At 36.1% G+C, this 21,469-nt stretch overlaps 1 protein-coding gene across 2 annotated transcripts in view; it reads right to left on the reverse strand.

The window, feature by feature from the left end:
* Positions 1-371: 371 nt before the first annotated feature.
* RSF1 (remodeling and spacing factor 1) overlaps positions 372-21,469 on the reverse strand; it is a 148,945-nt gene continuing 127,847 nt past the window's right edge. For both annotated transcript variants that reach the window (XM_027532694.1, XM_027532695.1), the window contains 7 exons: positions 21,149-21,203; positions 20,077-20,186; positions 15,633-15,700; positions 14,793-15,000; positions 13,022-13,242; positions 10,641-10,829; positions 372-7,907 (listed from right to left, as the gene is read on the reverse strand). In XM_027532694.1, the coding sequence (XP_027388495.1) occupies positions 7,339-7,907; positions 10,641-10,829; positions 13,022-13,242; positions 14,793-15,000; positions 15,633-15,700; positions 20,077-20,186; positions 21,149-21,203 (1,420 nt within the window). In that variant the 3' untranslated portion in view covers positions 372-7,338. The remainder of the gene's footprint in view (positions 7,908-10,640; positions 10,830-13,021; positions 13,243-14,792; positions 15,001-15,632; positions 15,701-20,076; positions 20,187-21,148; positions 21,204-21,469) is intronic.

Below are 21,469 nucleotides of genomic sequence, written 5' to 3' on the forward strand. Positions count from 1 at the left end.
GAAGACAGAAATCAAGAATAGCTTCCTACTGCTACTGCTAAGTCGCTTCAGTTGTGTCCGACTCTGTGTGACCCCATAGACGGCAGCCCACCAGGCTCCCCAGTCCCTGGGATTCTCCAGGCAAGAACACTGGAGTGGGTTGCCATTTCCTTCTCCAATTCACATCCTTGGAAAACAGCTATAACAATTGTTTGGGGAAAATTGATGCACTTGCAAACTTACTTTCTAGATAGTAAGAGAACAGTTCATCTATTCTGGGGTGATAAAAACTTTCAACCTTCATCAACAGTTACAGAAAATTCTTAGCTTTCTATGTGCTACAAAGTTTAAAATAAACTAAATTTGCAAACACATCATGCTAAATACATCAAATTATTTAATTTTTTATTATGACAATTGACATATATTAAGTGAAAGAAATGACAGAAGTATTATAATAAAACATTTTGAAAGAAAAAAGTTACACAATTAGGCCAGTAGCCATAAAATAGCTTTTAGGCCTATTTTATAACACCAAGAGTTCTGATCAGACTGTAGTGAGACATTGAACATTTCATTAACAAAAATATTGGCACGAGCCACAACATATTTTGGTTGTCACTTACAAGGAATATTGTATTCAAACAACTATGCACTGCAATTCTAACACACTAGGTGTTCATACACTGCAGTTAACCCCTGAAGCTTTAAGCTACCAGGAATTCCCGTATTTTCTATGCACAAAATTTACTTTGTGCGTTATTGGAATCACACTTCCAGTTTTCACGTTTTTCCCCCCCTTACACATGCAGTATGTCTTATGTGGCAGAGAGCATGCCAGCTTCTGTTTAGCTAATACCACATTCCTTATTACCTCAAGAGTTTTATGTTAATCTTGGAGTCTGCTTTAGCGCTCATCTCCTAGAAACAAAATAAAGCATTCTGAGAACGTATCTAGGAATATTTTTTATGCATAGGAAAATAAAGCATTTCATATAAGCATGTCTGAAAACCCAAGAGGCATTTTGATCAAACACTCCCTGGATCCTAGCTATTAGTTTAAAATGGGAATCTAACATATACCATCTACAAATTCTTATCTGGGATTTATATTCTTTGCCTGGAAACTCATGATTCCCAAGCTTCATTTCTGAATAGACAAGGATAGCAAAGAAACTGACATCCCACAGTAACTGGAAATAGATAAAGGTAACTTAGGTAGAAGTTATGAATTTAATTCTTTACAAGAATACACTTGTGCTACAAAAGTGAGAAATCAGAATGGTACATTATCAGATGGCAAAAAGCACTGGTGTTTAAACAGAGGTGTCAATATAACTTATCAAAAATGTGCCATGTAAAAGACTGCTATACTTAGCAGCTCTATAAGATTTCAAAGTATTTATCAAAAAAGAAGGGAATTTGAATTTGAATCTGATATCCCTTCCTGCCATGCCTCCAGCAGACAACTATTCCTGTGGAATTAAGTCTACTGAATTGAGTCTACAAGAACCAAATCGAACAATTCTAGTTTTTACTTCTTTTACAGATTGAAAACAAAGCTGTGTTCCACTCCCAATCCCCCCATCCCAACACAGGGTACACCCTTTCAAGGTGTATAAAAAACCCCAGCAGGTTTGGGCAAGCTACAATTCAGATACCATAATCAAGACATTACTTTCATAATAGAACACAACACCAGATCAACACTGAGAAAACCATAGTTAAGCATCACGAAAATCACACACTTTAAGAAAGTATCATTAACTGCCAAATTTGAGCTATAACAGCTGTTCTAAAATTGAAAATCCATTTACACTAAAATAAACTAAATCTATGTATGGATGTCTAAGTATGGTGTGTGTGTGTAATTTTCATGCAATGATCTTAAAGCTTTGGAGACAGGTCATTAGCCTAATTTCCAGGCTTGTCCATATAGCAGTATTGACATGCACCAACTCTGCTAAAGGGCAGAATGAAAAAGACCATGGCACAAAATTTTAAACAATTTTAGGTTTAATTACATAATGCACCTGTAGATGTTCTAGCATAAACACAATTGTAAAAATCTACATCCTATTTTAGGGTATTTTCCACCTCCCATCCCTTAAAAGCTGTACAGTTATAAAAATGTGACTCTCAAGCAAAATAAACTTTTTTTTTCTTTTGCAACATACAAAATAAGTTAAATGATTCAGAAGGTTTTGAGCCATTAAGTCTCCCAATAACTGTGTTCTTGGCCATCCAATAAACGTGACATGCAGATAGCTCCTGGTCTAAGACCAGAACTCAATAAATACACGTCAAACAAAACCCCAAACACTTAAATTAGATTTCTTTAGAAACTGATGAAAGTCAAGAAAATATATAGTTAGGGCTAACAATTCCATTCTTAACTTACATCATCCAGTGGCAAAATGAACAAGGCAGGTCACTCAGTCCTTAGTGCATTTTCTAGCTTGTACCGGTTTGGCAAAAAAAAAAACAAAAAACAAATGTAGTTCCTTTAAAAATGTTTTTTTTTTTTTTTCTCATTCACAATGTCTAAGGAGATTAATTAATTTCTATTTGTCTAATAATTGTTATGCCCTCTGATATAACTTATGCATAGGATAGACATCTTAGTTATTAAAATAAAAACCTTTACTAACTGAAATCACTACAATGTGCCAGAATTGGGTTTTCAGTATTTTCCAGAGTGAAATGGTATAAATATAAAATGAAAAAAAAAATTGACGAGAGCAAAATGAAAAAAATTCACTAATGGAAATCGTATTCTAATCAATTTCTGAGAGGGTTTACATGAAATTTTAAGTGTTGAGTGTACTGTCTGGAGTAGTTACATACCAAGTACACTACATTTTGGCTTACAATGACTGCTTGATTGCTGGGGGATGACTATCTTCATATATGTTACATAGTTACTTAGCAATTCTTGGCACTCAAAAAAGTGTTAATGATAATTTGAAATATTTTGAAGACAAATTATTAATTATACATATAACAACTCAGTTTAAATACATTGATAATAAAAGTTCTTGTCTTTCAGGATTGGTATAAAACAATGAAGTAAATCAGCAGTTAGCTTGCCACTTCCAAGGTAGGATTATAGGTACACACTGGGAATGGTGGATAAAATAGGAATGGATTTTATTCTAAGGAGGTTTAATAACAGATATTAAACAGAGGACTAAGTAGATACAGAAGGTATGCAGTCTTGGCATTCTTGCTTCTTGGGAGAACCAGGATGTTAAACCAAGAAGAGGAACTTCACTATTTTTCTCTAGGTTTTCTGTAATTAAATTATGTTCATAATCTCACATCAGTTACAATTATGTCTTTTTTCTTGTGTCAAATAACTTCAAAGCGTTTTTATTTCTTCTAACATCTAAGATATGTATATACATATTAATTTATATATATATATACATACATATATATGTTCATTCCATTTTTAAAAGATCTGGATTTTTGAATACTTGTCCTGTATCTGTGAGGCAATGCCATGAATCAGGGACCTTGTTCACTGTTGGTGAAGGGCAGAGTTCACAACTTTTTCTGAATATTAAACCTGTAGATTCAATCAATTATACAGTAGGACTAGAGAATGGCTAACACCTCGTATCCCCACACACATAGGCTAAAAAGGAATTCTTTGTGACGGAGAAAATTCCATCAACCCCACTTAAAAATAGCTAACATTTCCCCTCTTTTTAAACTCTAAGCAGGCCTACATTTTTCTTTATATATGTTCTTTGTGTATCATGGGATGGGTTCCATCAATCGAAAAGTAAAAACTGGAGTTTGTAATGTCCTGTTAATTTGTTTAAAAATCTTTTTACCAACAACTTCTTTTGCATTTGAAGTCCTTGATTCTTTGGTAGGTCATTTTGAAAAAAATCACACATGAATTTATTCTAAATGAAACTCCTTTTTATTCTTGGAATCTGTAGCCTTTGACCAACTGGAAAAAGATGTGCCAAGGAAATCCATCCTTAATAAATCAGGTATATTCTTGAAAATATCTCTGCCATCATTCTCTAGTACTGTGCCAACAATAGAAAATGTTTACACGAAACACTATTTCATCAGCACATGTCTACAAAAAAACATATTATTTTCAGTCTGAGTTTTCATAAATTTTAATTCAAAGTTTCTGCTTTGTGAAAATTTGGCTAGTTTTCAAACCTTTACAGAAACCAAACTAAATATTGTGAGTACTAAACTACATCTCTCCTTAATACATTTGCTATAGTGGAGTTTGATATTGGGAGTCTGATTTATACTTCCAAAAAGGGGTTTTAGAGTATTAAAGGGTTCTATTATTACACAGCAGCTACTGAGAGCCTAGATCCATGGTCAGTACTCTAACTACAAGAATCCAAGATGTTCTAAACTCTAGATGAATTGCTGCTTTCCTGTACAGCAGTCCTAATGTCTGAATTAGGACCGTTCCTAATGACTGAATTATGTCTTTGGATATAGAACATTCTCTTTTTCCTATATTGTTTTTTTTTTAACTTCTTCAAAACATGTTCAGAGTTGGTATTTCAGCAAACACAAGACTCTTTGAGGGACTGAATCTAAACACCAAGCAGCAGAATTGTTTGTGAACTGTTCAACATTTCATCAGCCATAATTAACCTATCTGCATGATAATTTGTGACTATCAGGTACTTGGATTGTACTCTTTGTAGATGAAGCAAAGTTAACTGGTTTAATCAGAATGTAAAGGAAATTCAAAAGGAAACACTCACTATTGAGTTCACAAACACTTAATTCAAGTTTGGTAAATAACAGGCAGCAAAAGTGGCATCATAACCCATGTCAGTGAGACATTTGCTAAATGGAATACTCAGTCTTTACGAAGATAAAAATTAACCTTTTGCTCTCTATGGCAGAAGGGTAAAAAGAACTTATTTCACATTAGGCATCCTGTAAAATAAATAATCTACCCATTTAACACTTCTTGTCATTTGCTTAACTGAAGAGAATAGGTTGAAGCAGAAGCTCGTGTGTCCGGAGGTAGAGAGAGGGATTTTCTACACCGTAGTGGCTTTACCCCGTTGCAGGACTAAAATGGTAGCAGAAGACGGGGGGCAGGATAGGCCACCTGCACGTTCTAACCACTTACCATGCATTAATAGGAATCCTTCTATTGCCTCCTGTTTTATGTAGTTAAAAGGCTCACATTCTTAACTGACTCTCAAATAAATGGGACAAACCTAGCCAGAAAGCAGGCCTGGTAAGTGAATGTGGCTCCTTACATAGCCCTGCTTACTGTCTGGGAATATAAGTCCTTCACTCCCTTCTGGTGGAATATTGTCTCAAAATAAAAATCACAACTTGCTTGGAACCACATGCTACTGGTGCATCCTATTTTTAGGCTGCTTTCATTATTTTATTTTTTATACAGATACATATACACTGCTAGAATCAAAGCAAAAATATTAATGGGCAGGTACTACAGAACTAAGGTGAAACAAAACAAACAAACAGGAACCAACAAGTGAAAAACAACAGCTATAAACTTTCAAGGCCAAAAGATAAGATTTAAGGGCAACACCTGTGAAGGGAGGAAAAGAAAGAGTATGAAGTTTCTAGAGGTATTTATAATGCAAGTCTAATGCCAGCTTTTTAATAATAAAAAAGAGAAGTGCTTTATTATTCACTGACTAGCACATAGAATGCTTAATTTGGGAAGAAAAATTCATGAAGTTCCTTGGGCCAGCAGCAGATATGGTGTGTCCATTGCCGGCAACAGACACAACACTGAAACAGAAAACCCAATCCCAGGGCAAAAGTATTCACAGAAGTAATGGCTGAAGGTTTCAGAATTTGACAGGCAAGGTTTAATCACAAGTGCTACACTCTGTACAACGTTATTTATGGCTCTGCCTGAAATTTTACAGCTGAAACAGAAACTAAGACAAAGTTCATATTTTAGTGTCAATTACATGTTAGATATTTAGTTAGTTACAAACCCCTATTTTCTTGAAACAAAGGGCTTATCTTTCTTTAAAATGTTGAGATGTTTGAAATGGATATATCTATTAAGTATATTGGTGGTTTTCAATCAACTCTATGTTGGTCATGTGACTATTAATGAATTTTAATAGAAGTCTAATGGCCAATGGCCAAAACTACATTCAAACCCTGCTAATATATCCAGGCAGATAGGAAATTCTAACACACACACATACACACACACACGCGCACGCGCGCACACACACACATGCTAAAATTCAAACTAAAAACCTCCCAAAGGAACTGCTTTGTTTGTAGACTTCAATTTGAAGTAGATACTAAGGGCAAGAATAGACCAGTTAAAATTCACCTGAAAATCCTTTCCCCTTCTTCAAATGTGCTAAAATACTGCAGTCAGCTTAGCATCCATATCTTCATGTATGTTATGTATAGGTGTATTTCTTTGAAAATGATAATTCAGATATTTAAATATTAAGTGGCCAGAAAACAAGAGTTACATTATCTGCAAAGTTTACAGTCCATTCAGGCCTTAAGAAAGACCACACTCATTTCACTAATAACTCTCATGATGGCATACTAAAGGCCACGTCATCACCACTGCATAAAGCTGTTTAAAAAAATTTGCTATTAGCACAACCTGGTTGTCAAAGCTTCATTATACATTTTACTATACAAATGCTTTTCAGATGATTTTTTTTTTAAAACAAGAAACTCCGCTATAACAGAAACTTAGGTTACAGTTTTTTATGATGGTATTTTTTTATCGGTCTCTTCTTTTTTAAGTGTGGTTATCTCCAATAGTAAACAAGTTGATTTCATGAATGCTGTTACTAAAATGACTTATGTATGATGTTATCTACAATTCTTAAATTGCAACAATACGGACTTGAACTTTTAAACAGTCTGTTAATCATCATCTATGCCATGAATGTTTAAATATAATATATATTTAATATGAAAAAAGCTAAAAGCACAAGTGCTTTCTCCCACCCCTAATTCTGTTTTGGGCCCTCACAGATTTGGAATGCATTCTTATCCACCCTTTTCACAAAGTCAGGAGAGCTCAGGAAATATAAAGTCAAAAATATACAAATCTTTGTTGTTATAATAAGATTTTTTTTCCCCATGACTGAAATTACCAAGGACCATGAACTTGGAAAAAGAAAATCAAAAGGAATTTACAGCAATCATTTATCTTTAAAGTTCAAAACTGGTCACTTCACAGAAAGACTTCAGGGTCTGTTGAAATTTTTCTTCTAAAAAGTCATTCTGTAGTGGAGTTTTCTAGGAAAAATAAAACAGCTTTTAATAACTGGCCCGCTGGTGTGAGAGCTACCGTGGAATAAATTAGCACAAAAATGGAAAAAAGTCTTATAACTGTTCACTGTTACAGACATAATCAACAAGGTCAGTCACTCTTAAAAGCTCATCTTCGTCCTCTTCTGGGGCCCCTGCCTCCTGCCCACCACTTGTCCCATTGGGGGCCAGGCTTGCACTGGCTGTGCTGCTGTCCTTGGGGGTCTGAGGCTTCTCAGCTGGCTTGCCAATCAAGTTTTCAATGGCTTTGCCAGGACTCTGTCCATTGGTGGAAGGTAGGTCCACTAAGCTATAGTCCAATGGGCTCCCCACCTTGCCTACATTTTCAAAGTCCTCTTCCTCGTCACTGTCTATCCGATAGGGCTTTTTGGTGCTGTCTTGTTCTGAGGGCAGGACCCTGGGCTGGCGGTCATGGGCAGGTTGATCTGCATCTCCATGAGCATTGTCACAACTCTCCTCTTCATCTGTCTCGATCCGGTGTAGCCGTTTTCGGGATGGTTTACCTTCTTCTTCCTCCTCATCTGCTTCGGAATACTCATCTGTGCTTCGACCCCGTTTTCGAACTGACCGCTTTGATTCTTTAGCTAGCTCATCATCTTCAGAGTTCTTGGACATATAGCTCTCTAGAATAAACAGCACATTTAAGCCATTGGCACAGTTAACCATTAATAGATATAAGTAATCCTCTTCTTCCTCCCATGTTCATCCCATGTCCTACTTTCAGACTTGCTTGTACATAAATATTTCCCTTCAATAACTGGCCTCATTTCTCTCTCTTCTCATTCTCACAGCAATGCCCAATATGATTCACAGTATACTTTATGGTTTTAGGAAAGGGCAAAATCCTTAATTAAATAAAGACAGGTTGGTCACAAACTAAGAAACTCCTTCCCACTAACCCTCAAATTAGAGAATTGTGTAAACATACCGAAAAGAAAAAATTAAAACTAAGCACTGCATCTGAAGTACTGCACTCTCTTTCCATATTATTAAATGTCCTTGGTAGCCCTTAAATGTTTTCTTTTTATCTATACTTGATCTCACCTCGTCTCATGGCTTTGCATACCACCCATTTGATGGTGACTCTCACATTTGTTTTAGGCAACCAATCCCTAAATTCCAGGCTCACGTATCAAACTGCCTATTCAACATCTATGCTTGGATTTCTAAACAGGCAGAACCAAGCTCCGACACTTCCTCCTCAACCTTGCACAATTCTGGTCTCTACCATCTTAGTTATTGGCAACTCGATTCTTCTAATCACTCAGCCATCCTTGATTCCTTTCTTTTTCCCATCTAATCCAACAGTAAATTCTGTGGGCTATATTCAAATATATTCATAATTTCACTGCTTTTCACCCCTTTACTGCTACTGCTCTAGTCTCACCCACCATCATCTCTCACCTGGCCTATTTTAATGACCCCCCCGAACCAGACTCCTAGATTCCCTCCTATACCCTTTAATTTACTCATAACAGAGATGCCATATTAAAATGTAAGTCAGATAATATCACTCCTTTGTGCAAAATCCTCCAATTATTTCTCATTTCACACATAATAAAGTCCAAAGTCTATACAATGGTCTACTGCATTATCTAACTATCCAATACGGTACTAAACGGAGCAAGACTCTATGGTCCTTGCCCCCCTTGTCTTCTGCTTGTGTTTCCACAGACTAAATTCTGTGGAAAACTTTAGTCAAAGAATAAGTTTTATCAGAGAAATGAGAAAATGCAGAAACAAAGAAAAACAGTCAAAGGAGATCAAATAATAATATAGTAGTCATTAAGCATAGTCAAGGACCTTTAGTTACTTCTCAAGGGCTACAGATAACATTCTGAGCCTCATCCTGTGAGCTGTCTTACAGATACTGAAACCCCAGGTGAAGAAGTTAACTACATGATGACCAGACTAGTTGTGACATGAGCTGCTACAATCCCAAGAATGGCTTCAAAGAAACAGGAATAAACCAACCCTAGAACTAAAGATTAACTGTACCTAAAACAACCAAGAGGATGCTGGTCAGACGACTGATGACCAATTTGAGTTGACTGTGCTGCTTCTGCATGCAGCCCCTTCCCTCAGCCTATAAAAGCTCTCATGCCCTGCTTGTCAGGAGGGGAGTCAGCCTTTGAACAGATGTCCACCCTTCCCATCCCTCACCAACTCCTTCCACCTCTCACCAGTGCCTGGCATCTAAAATAAAGCAAACTTTCCTTTCCACCAACCTGGCCTATTTATTGGCTTTTGTGTGGTGAGCACCCAGACTCCACCTTTGGGTAATAGTCCCCACTCACCACAGGTGGGAATCAACTCTTTTTTTTAGGTCTTTACTCAAATGCTGACTTCTGAGGGAGGCATTCCCTTGGTACTCTATCTGAAATTCCAACTACTCCCCCAACCTTCCCTTTCTACTTTTCTCCACAGCACTTATCTACACCTAATATATCTATTTATTTGTCATGGTTATTTATTGTCTCTCTTCCCCCAACAAAAATAAGACTTACATGAGGAAGCTATATTTTGGTTATTCTTTTCACTGTTCTATTCCCAGTGCCTAGGACAGTGATAGTTCATTAAGTATTTGTTTTTAATAGCTGAATTAATGAATTTATATTTCTCTTTAATGACACAAGAAGAGATACACATTCACCCAGATGTTTACCTCCCTTCTTTAGTCTCCCATACCCAAACATTTTTTTCCCTTACTGTCCTGGCCTGGGCTCAAACTTAATTGACAAGGATCTATGAAAGCAAATAATCTTCAATACAGATCATAAACAATGGAGAATTAAATATATAAAAAAGAAATAGGGGAAGGTGAAGGTTAGAATCATTTAAAATGAGAAGAACTCTAGAATAAACTACAAAGACTAAATGGACATGACAAATTCATATTTTAGAACTTGTAATTCTGGTATCGTGCACAGCTAAAGCTATTAAGAAATAAAAGTTTACTGACTAAAGGTCACTGTCAAAGTGAAGAGAGACAGTAGGCACTCTTGACTTGCAACTGTTCAGCTATTCAGGGCACAGGAGGTTATTTCAAAATGAGGGCCATAAATTATCAACAAGCAAAAGAAATCTTGTTAACAGATCACAATTTTCTGAAACTCTTCTAGTTTCAATGAAGAATTTAATTATTACAATTAAGAACTTAAAAATTATTATCTTATCAAGCATCAGTTATTTAAACTACAACCTAACCAGGCATAAAATAATGGGTTTTATCTCAAAGATACTATGCGCTATATTAAATTTCTAAGAAATGGTACAGAATCATAATCGTGAGTTCACTTTATAATTTGTACTACTGCCTTGCCCAAATGTCCGTAAACTGGAGAGCTATTCCTTACCTTCACTATCTGAGCTAGAGAGCCTACGCTTGTGAACTCGTCTGATTTCTTTACCACGTCGTAAACTCTTCTGGGAGCCATCACTTTCTGAATCTTCCTTGTAGTTAATTTGTCTCTTCTGGTTCCTTCTAGACCTTCTTCGCCGAGTTTCTACAAAATCATCGCTAAAGTCATCACTAAAGTCACTTTCTGTTTAAAAAAAAAAGGGGGTGGGTAGAAAGGAAAAAGAAGTCAAGTACAAATTTTAATTTTCAATTCCACCAAACAGAAATGTTAGTTTAGCTTATAAAAATATAAAGCTATTACACAGAGTTCAGTCATAACTTTTAAATGAAGAGTAACTTTTATAAATCTCTAATTTTCTTCTTAATAATATGAGTACATCTCAGGGGAGTTTTAATGCCGAAGCTCACAAATGTATCCTACTAGCAGTCAACCTCAAGGTTAAAAAATGTTTTATTGGGAATTCCCTTGGCAGTCCAGTGGCTCTGTGCTCTCACTGCCAAGGGCCTGCGTTCAATCTTTGGTGGGGGAACTAAGATCCCGTGGCACAGCCAAAAAAAAGGTTTTCATAAACCTTATCTCATACAACCTAGAGCTACCCAGTCAGCTGCATGGCTGCCACAACTGTTCTTCTTGGTGAATGGGTACTGTTCTGCCTCATGATAACCTGCTGTTCCTATGAATACAGCTGTATGGCTACATTCATAGCATTACAATGCACTGCAGAGGTTAAACTCTCTAACCACAGAAAACTGATGAGCTTGTTTCAAGTACAGAACTGGGGTTATACGTTTGGCTTTTACCCATGCAGAATTAAAATCTGCTGAACACAACTCACAGAGCTACTTTAACTCTCAAAGCACTGCTAAATAGCACTCTTCTTGTCACGTCATCTCTGATCAATACACCAAAATCAGGATATGGCATTATGTCAGAGTAGTTTTCAGGAAAGCTAACACATTTCACTGAATCATCACATCTAGCTTTGTTCTCTAATGGATTTCAAATACTTAAAAACTGCTAGCCAACAGCTTAAAGGGGTCCCCAGAGGCCAAATCTAGGACAAACTGAGTCAAAATAGTGATGGTAATAAGACCAAAATAAGAATCCATTAAATCCATACTGATATCAAAGAAATAAATATACAGGGCAGAACAGAAAGCTCTTTCTTATAGAATAGCAAGTAATAAATAGGAAGGAAGGAGTTAGAAAATCATCAACAAATGCTAAAACTAGTGAATACAACATCTGATAAGAACAAGGTTATTTACAGCCTCAAAATATCTTGTATGGATTACTTATTAATTACAAAGGGAAAATAACAAAGACTTGGAGGGCATACATTAATTATGTGATATTCTGGCCAAAAATGTATAACGAGACTCTAATCACAAGGAAACATAAAACCAAATGAGTTATATTTTACAAAATAACTAGTGTGTATTCTTAAAAAATGTTGTGGTCAACAAAGACAACATTTCAGGAATATTACAGATAAAAGAAGACCAAGGAGACATGAATAAATGCATAACGTAATCCTGAACTGGACCCTCAACCAGGAAAAAAACGTTTACATAAAGGACAATATTGGGGCACCTGATGATATCTGAATGTGTACTATTGATAAGTTAATGGTATTTTATCAATATAAAAATTCCCTACTTTGATATTATACTATGGTTATATAAGAAAATGTTCTTGTTTTCAGCAAATAATCACTGATAAAGGGGCCTGATGTCTCCACTTACTCAAAAGGTTTAGAAAAAAAGATAAAACAAAACACTCCACAACCTGACCCGAGTTGGGATATAATACTCCTGTCTGTAGCATTTCCTAAGTAAGACGACAGCTACCTATCTGCCAATCCCATGGAGCATCTTATCTGTCGTTTTAGCTGCCGTGCCTCTCTTTAATTAATAGGGATGTGCATAGATATAAATAACACTGATAACTTATAAAAACTAATAAATTACTGATTATGATCTAAATGTTAGAGATAATTAGTGATCTTTCTCTAACAGCTAGACATCTGAGGAAAAATGTTCTCAGATTATTAAAAACGATTCCCCCAAAAAATAAAATAAAAACAATTCCCAAGAAACACTCTGGAGGTGAAGCCTAGGCATGGAAACACACGGCACCAAAAGGATTCATCACGACTGTAAACGAGTTTGGCATGAAGTTAACACATCCGTCCGTATCTGTCTTCTCAGACCTGCTTTATTGAAAGATTTAATCAGTGGTGAGTTGTAAGAATAGAACACAAAGTTTCATCAGACAGTTTATATTACAACTGAACAGAATTTTATTTTAAAAGATTTTAATTCCAGAAGTTACAAGAATTTCCTTAGTGAGCTGTGGATACGAATTATCTTTACCAGAGTCTCTGCTGTTCTCCTCAGACTCTTCCTCCTCATCATCGTCAGAGCACTTTCTCTTTGGGGTCTTTCTCCGCAAACGCCTGCTTTGCCTCATAGGCCGGGAGGGGTGTCGCCTTAGTCTTCGGCTACAGAAATCAGTGTCGCTGTCATCATTAGATGGTGGGTCTTCTTCACTCTCATCTGGGTTCTCATCAGATACAACAAATTCATCCTGAGATCTATCCAAGAGAAACCGGATGAATTATGATGGTACACTTATAACCATGAACCCATTTTGGAGTTCTGAGTTCAAATTCTAACAAGTCCACTGAAATTATTAAGCAGTGTTTAATGGAAATCTCTAGGTCATTGGATCAATTTCCCTGTTTATAGAATGAAGAGCTGTTTTGCACCCATTTTTTTTTTAAGAAGGAGTTATGAAGATCAATTGATGCTCATTTTTGTACATAAATTGCTTTTGCCTCTTGGGAAGTCCCTCATGTGCCTCAAATTCAACATGTCCAAAAATGAACTCATTATTTCCTAGGCTACTCCTTTCTTCTGTTCCCTAGCCTGGTATTTGGTACTATCACCCATCCAGTAATTCAAGGCAGAAACTTGGAATTTATCCCAATTTCTTTCTCCCTGTTCATTTCTCATATCAATGACTAATTCCTCCTGAGTCTACTTCATAAAGATATCTCAAACCTGATATCTTTTCTCAGCTCAGGGTCTCATATCCCATCAAAACTACTACAGCAATTCCCCAAAATCTCTTTAATCTATGCTCATTTTACCTCAATAAATCCTACCAATGAATTCCAGGATGAATCTTTCTGAAACATAAACCTCATATTAGTCTGGTATTTAAAACTCTTCAGTGGGTTTCCATCATTCTTATGCAGGACAAACACAAAACTCCATCATCTGGTTCCTTTTTATGCCTTGGCTACATCTCCAGCAGGGCAATCTCTGATGCTACCTTAATTCTTTTTATCCTGACAAACCAGGAGTTTCCTAAATATTCTATGACATTTTATGCCTGGCTGCCCTGGACAGGATTTCTTTGCTTAGAATACTTTTTTCTTTATACTGCTTCTAATCCCAAATTCATCAGTCTGCCCAATTCATTCTTTACATTTCAGATAGAGCTTTATTTCCACTCTGAGGCCTTCCTTGACCTCCCTGGATTGATATGGCCCTCTTCTGTACCCTGCCTTATGTTTTAGTAGCAAACATGCAGAAGGACTTTTCTGTAGTTTATATGTTTGTTTCCTCCACTAACAATCTGAGAGGAGAAACTCTGTGGCATTCCTTCCATATATCTGCTCTGTAGAGAGGCTTCCTGACAGTACAGAAGAAAGCTTCTATACTGTAATTCAGCATAGAATTACATGCCCCAACCCAAACCCCTATAGGTCACCAGAAAATAGTTTCTAATTACTTATACCTGCCCATTTCTCACATTTGACTGGGAACCAATGCAAGGTGCATGGGTTCAATCCTTGGTCACGGAACTAAGATCCCACATGGTGCATGGCTTGGTCAAAAAATAAATAATTATTGTCGTTCAGCCGCTCAGTTGTGTCTGACTCCTTGTAACCCCAAGCACCCATAAAACTTCGTTTTAATCTAGAAAGAGCCAAAATCAGCATCGTTGAATCTGTTTTAAGTACCCTGAAAACAGACCGTCTACATGCAGAACAAAAGCCCCATCAGGACCAAGTTTGGTTGGAAGCCCTGTTCAAGCCTCAACCTAGGAAATGGGATCTACCAACAGACCACGCACCCATCACTGATCTTGAATTCATCCTCGCTCTCCTCTTCATCCAGGTTGCTGTCACTGTCCAGATCATTCAGTCGCCGGCGTTTCTTCCGGCGAGCAGCAGCTGCCCTCTGGGGTCGTTTATTTTCTTTTCTTTCTTCATCCAAAATAGTAGAGATGTCTTTTCCACGGTGGCCTGTGATGGTGGAGATATCTTTTCCTCGGCCAACTCCTGAGTCCAGGGGCAAGGATGTAGGGTTGAGGGGAAGAGAGGGAGGGAGAGATAAAGACAACTCTATGTTTATTAAAAGTTTCCCTTTAACATCTACAGATTGTCCTTAGCAGCTTTTTCATTTATTTATTTATTTTCTTCCTAGAGCTATGCAATTTTCTCACAGCTTTAACTGACAGAGTTTTCAAGAAAGTTTTACATTTGTTTATCGTATTAAATGGAGCTTTCCAGGTGGCTCACTGGCAAAGAATTTTCTTGCCACTGCAGGAGATGCGGGTTTGCTTCCTGAGTCAGGAAGATTTAGAGAAGGACGTGGCAACCCACTCCAGTATTCTTGCCTGGGAAATCCTATGGACAGAGGAACCTGGTGGGCTACAGTCCATGGGTTCGCAAAGAATTGGACATGACTGAGCAACTAAGCACAGCACACTTTTAAAACAATTAGTAAGCTCTGAGTCTACACACTGGCCCCATGTCCACGGATTATTTTCAATTACAGTCAACATCAGTAGTGATCGTGATACACACTGAGGAGAATGAGAAAATATGCTTGCTTACTGCTCTTTAATCAGGGCATTTTAATTAATGTACTGGCCAAGTGAGATGAAGAAAAGAGAATGATAAACATGTACCTCCTCCATCAGCCTCTTTGATATCATCTTCTATAGCTTCATCAATTGCTTCGTCAAACTCATCAAATCTAAAATACATACAACAATCACATTATAGCCTGTCCTGACATACGGACTAGAAAAATTGCCTCTAAAATAAAAAAGGCCAGAATATGAAACTGTTCTCTGGTACTTTAGGGCTGTGGAACTTGGATTAGATCATCCCATACTCCTGTTAACTTTAATTTCTTTGGTACAATAGAAACCAGTATCTAAGTTGTTCTTATTTTACTTTTAAAGAGTATCTATACCAAACATCAACAAGTATTTTTTAAACAGCCAGATAGTAAACATCCTAGGCTTTGTAGACTATACAGTATTTGTTGTAACTACTCAACTCTGCCACTGTAGTGCAAAATCAGCCACAGACAAAAAGTGAATGAATGTAACTAGTGTTCCAATAAACTTTATTTTTTAGACACTGTGATATGAATTTCACGTGGTTTTCAAATACTTTTCTCCTTCTGTTTTCTTTTCTCAACCATTTATAAATATAAAAGCCACTCCTAGGCCATGTGGTATACACAAACCAGTAATGAGCTGGACTGGCCCACAGGTCATAGTTTGCTACCCCAATTATACAAATCATATGACAGAGTAAACTGAACAAACTTAGTATTCCAGAAATAATACTAAGTGTGAGGAATATATTATTGTTGCTCTTAAATACTATATTATCATTATTACTGAAATTCTTATACAGATAGTCAAAATTTTAAAACTAGGTCAATGTACTCTTTCTCAAAAGAGCTTTTTCTTTCACCTAAAGAAAAAAAATACAAGACTAGATGATTCCTGAGATTTTTTTCACATACAAAGCTCCTTTCACTTTAGAACTGAGGTGATGTATACCTGTGGCAGATTCATGCTGATGTATGGAAAATACTATAAAGTAATTAACCTCCAATTAAAATAAATAAATTTATATTAAAAAAAGATAGAGGAACTTAATGAAGACTGGGCTAAGCATAGTAATTACTAGGCTCATGTGGCTATCCATATTTATTAAAATAAAAAATGCTGTTCCTCACTAGCCATATTTCAAGTGCTCAACAGTGATATATGGCTACTGATTTCCATACCACATAACAAGAAAGAGAACCCATAACCACAGTAAACCAGATAGCATTGGATTAAAGTTATCCAGTGATTAACAACACACATAAGACTAATAAGCAAATACTTTGCCCTCTGGAGTTGAGACATTCATTACAGCTACAGACTTCCTTTCTAGGAAAATATATATATACTTAGAGAAACATAAAATTTTACATATTTCAGAGGAATCACAAATTTCAGGCTAAGAACTCTTCTTCTACAAAATACTTTTAAATGCAGCACTTTACCTCCAATCTTTTCATATAATGCTATGAAAAACATCCTTGTAGATGTAACTGAGCTTTTCCTTAAGAGGAATTCTGAGAAAGAAAAAAAGTCTGTCCATCTATTCAGGAGGCTAGAAGAAGAGATACAGATCAAGCCAGATGCAAAGTTAATGGAAAAACGGGAATTTTCCCAAGGACATGATGCAGCTGTAAAATGTCATAATAATCCAGTTCCTCTTCTTCTTTTTTTGAAGTAGAAAATTTTTATTACTTTGCCAGGCAAAGTGGGCCACAGTTAATGCCCTCAAAACTGTGTCCCCAACAATCTATTTCTTTGAGCCACTACTACCTTCTTATTGAGATACTGTGTTTTCTAAATTCAGAGAGTATCAGAATCTTTGAACAAAGGAAACTGTATCAATAAGCAAGAAACTCCCACCCTCGACCAGAGGATCTAAGTCACTTTTAACACAAATAAAAAGTTTTGATTTACATTTCAGACTCAGTTTGCATAAGCTGTTGGACACAACACCCTACACTTTACTTTATCTTCATCGTTTTCAAGGAAAGAGGACCCTGTGTCAACCATGCAGTCTGCTTTTGCTTTGAGCCTTACTCTTCATTTAAATGTCATCTAAACTCTATCCCTTAATAAACTCCTCTATTAAGAAGAGGTGGCAAGAATACACAGAACAAAAAAGATCTTCACGACCCAGATAACCACAATGGTATGATCACTTACCTAGAGCCAGACATCCTGGAATGCGAAGTCAAGTGGGCCTTAGGAAGCATCATTACAAACAAAGCTAGTGGAGGTGATGGAATTCCAGTTGAGCTATTTCAAATCCTAAAAGATGATGCTGTGAAAGTGCTGCACTTAATATGTCAGCAAATTTGGAAAAGTCAGTAGTGGCCACAGGACTGGAAAAGGTCAGTTTTCATTCCAATCCCAAAGAAGGCCAATGCCAAAGAATGTTCAAACTACTGCACAACTGCACTCATCTCACACACTAGCAAAGTAATGCTCAAAATTCTCCGAGCCAGGCTTCAACAGTAAGTGAACCGTGAACTTGCAGATGTTCAAGCTGGATTTTAAAAAGGTAGATCTTTTTCAGTTCTTTTGTGTATTCTTGCCACCTTTTCTTAATATCTTTTGCTTCTGTTAGGTCCAGACTGTTTCTGTCCTTTATTGTGGCCATCTTTGCATGAAATGTTCCCTTGGTATCTCTAGTTTTCTTGAAGAGATCTCTAGTTTTCTTGAAGAGATCTCTAGTCTTTCCCATTGTACTGCTTCTATTTCTTTGCACTGATCACTGAGGAAGGCTTTCTTATCTCCCCTTGCTATTCTTTGGGATTCTGCATTCAGATGGACAATATAGTTCTCCTACAATGCTTATTCTGATTATGTAAATTTGTTCCAACATGACTGATATATTAGGAAATACTTCAAACATAACATGTATTTCATACTAGCTTATACATAATTTTCTTCACGAGAAACACTAGGTAAATACAGAAAACTGCACCAGCTGCATAGGAATACACAAAACAAACACGTCATGTGTGCTATAAGCTACAACCATCCACACCTAGTATTACAACTTTCTGGCTGATTTTAAAAACCCTTCATGCCACTATACGATATATTACAAACTGCAACTCTCCTCACAATCACTTCTGCAGACAAGCTTCAGGGCTTTTTCAACATAAAATGTCATTGTTTATTGTAGTATTTATGTTATCTCTTAAGCATTTAACATGTGTCCAATGGTACTGCCATTTTTATAAATATTTTTTAATGTGTCACTAATGAAATTTTTGTTTGCTTCTAACACCATATTTTCCATAATCTCTATGGCTTTTATTGTGAGATTCTGAAACAATGGCAATTTTTAGGAATGTATTGGTTGTGTTGTAGTAGAAGTGACTTTAACACTTGAACTTTCCATTAGGTTTTGACTTCACTAATTATAATAATTTTATTTTAAAAAAAGGTACCTTTTCTTTTTCAAAGTCTTTCTTTTTTTAAAAAGAATAAGACAGACACCATTCCCATAACCATTAAGGATATTACTCTTACTGATCTAATGCGTTTTATAAGTTTTAACAGTAACAACAGAAACTACACAAGGGGAGTTCTTTCATGATCACTGACGAAAGTTTATAAACAGGAAGCAAGCTCAAAGTTCTATAAAGTCAATTTTGCTTCTTATCTCAAGTTATTCAAGTTAAAAGACTTTTGTTGTTGTGTAACAATGGTCTAAAATAATTAAAATATCAGTTATGTATTATTTGAGTGAGACAGGGTGGTTTAATGGAGAGAACACTAGATGAACAAACAATTAGAAGATAAGATTTTAGTCCAGGTTTAGCTGCTAACAGAGTGACCATGGAAAAGTCTCTCTGTGGTGTATTTCTGAAGGCAGATGGTAAACCAGATTGCATTAACTGAGTCTTTCAATGGGCACCAATGGAGCACTATGCTAGCTGTAAAAACAGAGGGATGCATAACACGGACATGGTACTTCCCTTCATGTTAACAGTGTAGTGTAGGAGAGCAATATTAATCAAAAAATAAAAATCACAATTGTTACAACTACAGAAGTATTCTCAAGGAGAAGACCTGGTTGCTATAAGGGCATATAATAGAGGGATTTGATTAAGAGAAGGTTGTTATTTAACAAGGTTAAAAAAATAGAAGGGAATTTCAAGGCAGAGTAATCAGTCTGCACAAAGGGACTGAAAGAAGACAATGTGGCTAACTTGAGAGAAAGGGAAAAATGTGGATGAGGTGGAGCTGAAAGGCCAAGAGCAGGGCAGACTGTGCAGTGCCTCTGGGCCTCGTTAAAGGCGTCAGTCCTCATGCCCAGAGCTAGAGAAATTGGGCAGAGTATGTTAAACAGAAGAGGACAGCATGAACAAATGTACATTTGAAAAAGATGATGTTGGCTGCTCTAAAATTCTGATTCTAAAGACAGTGAATAAGAAATATATATACAACTTCTAATGATCACTGTAATGGTAAAATCAAGGTTGTTTTAAAAACAGTTTTCACGCTTTCATTTCCACAGATTTCATACCTGTAACTTATACATTTCCGTGTTCTTGTCGACCTCCTTTCAAGCAAGTTTGCTTTGGATTTTTTTGAATCTTTTTTCTTTTCTTCATGATCTTCCGAAAAATCTGGCTCCTGGTTTAAAAATATGATAATAAATATACAGGTTATTATGACAGAACAAAGTTCCTCGGAATTAATAGCTTTCTAAAGTCCATCTAGGCAGCACATGTGAAAGGTTAAAAAAAAAAAGTGAAACGGTCGCCTCCAAACTGAATAAACAGGGTAACACTCAGTATAGAGATTAAAAATAATACTGATGGATCAAAGGATGAAAATACTTCTGTATCAAACTTACGCTTTTGTGAGTTTATAGTTACCTCTTTTAAAACAATCATGATGAAGTCTACCTACTAATAACTAAAGTTAACACACATAAAATAAGTCAACAGATATGCTGAATAAATGAAATAATGGATTTAGAAGAAGAAAGGGACATGGTGCTCCAGAAAAATAACTAACCAGACAGGTGATTTCAGTGTGTGATTTAATTAAGCCTGGAATGAAACTGCATTTGAAATGAAGAAAATGTCTTCATTTCAAATGAAAACCATGTCACATATATTTTCACTCATGACATACCTTTCTTAATTACTAATTAGATTAATAAATGCAAAACAATGATATCCCTTCAAAGAAACCAAACTGTAAGGACACAAATTGGAGTTTCTGATTACTCCCAAAAGTAGGAAATAAAAAACCAAATATCCCTGAACCATTTTTTAGTCACTTTACATAAACAGCACATAAAGAAGCTAAAAACAAATTACCCAATTTAGGGTAAAAAATCAGAACACAAACCCCATATAGGGATGAGCTGTAAACCTGGTTCGGATGCAATGTTACATTTTGGGGCTATCTGTTCACACAAAATTTCAATCATAAGGGAAATGGGTGATTTTTTGAAAGTGCTAAATTTCATTTTTAATAAAAGCGGTATATTATATGTTTAAAACCACTCATATAACAAAGTGAGTTAAATTTTAGAACACTTTTGGCAGTCTCCTGTCTAAAAATACTATAAACCAGAAACTTACTTGTGGAGGAATGATGTTTTCAATACTAATACCCACATACACCAAGCGTTCTTTCCTTTAAAAAAAAAAGGCAAAAGAAATAAAAATGTAGCTTTGGAACATACTAATGCAATTATTTTTAATAGCATATAGGTAATTCCTCTGAATAGTCTAACTGGCTTAAAGGACTCCCTAGAGATATGAAATGTAAAACTTGCTTCTTTAAACTTCATTTTACTTCATATTATACTGTATTCTTGCATTTCATGTTAATGTGGCTTGTCAAAATTATTTAGAATACAAGTTTGTTTGACATGAACCATGAATCTGGACTATTTCGAA

The sequence above is a fragment of the Bos indicus x Bos taurus genome, chromosome 29, assembly GCF_003369695.1.
Source record: "Bos indicus x Bos taurus breed Angus x Brahman F1 hybrid chromosome 29, Bos_hybrid_MaternalHap_v2.0, whole genome shotgun sequence".
Taxonomy (NCBI): Eukaryota; Metazoa; Chordata; class Mammalia; order Artiodactyla; family Bovidae; genus Bos; species Bos indicus x Bos taurus.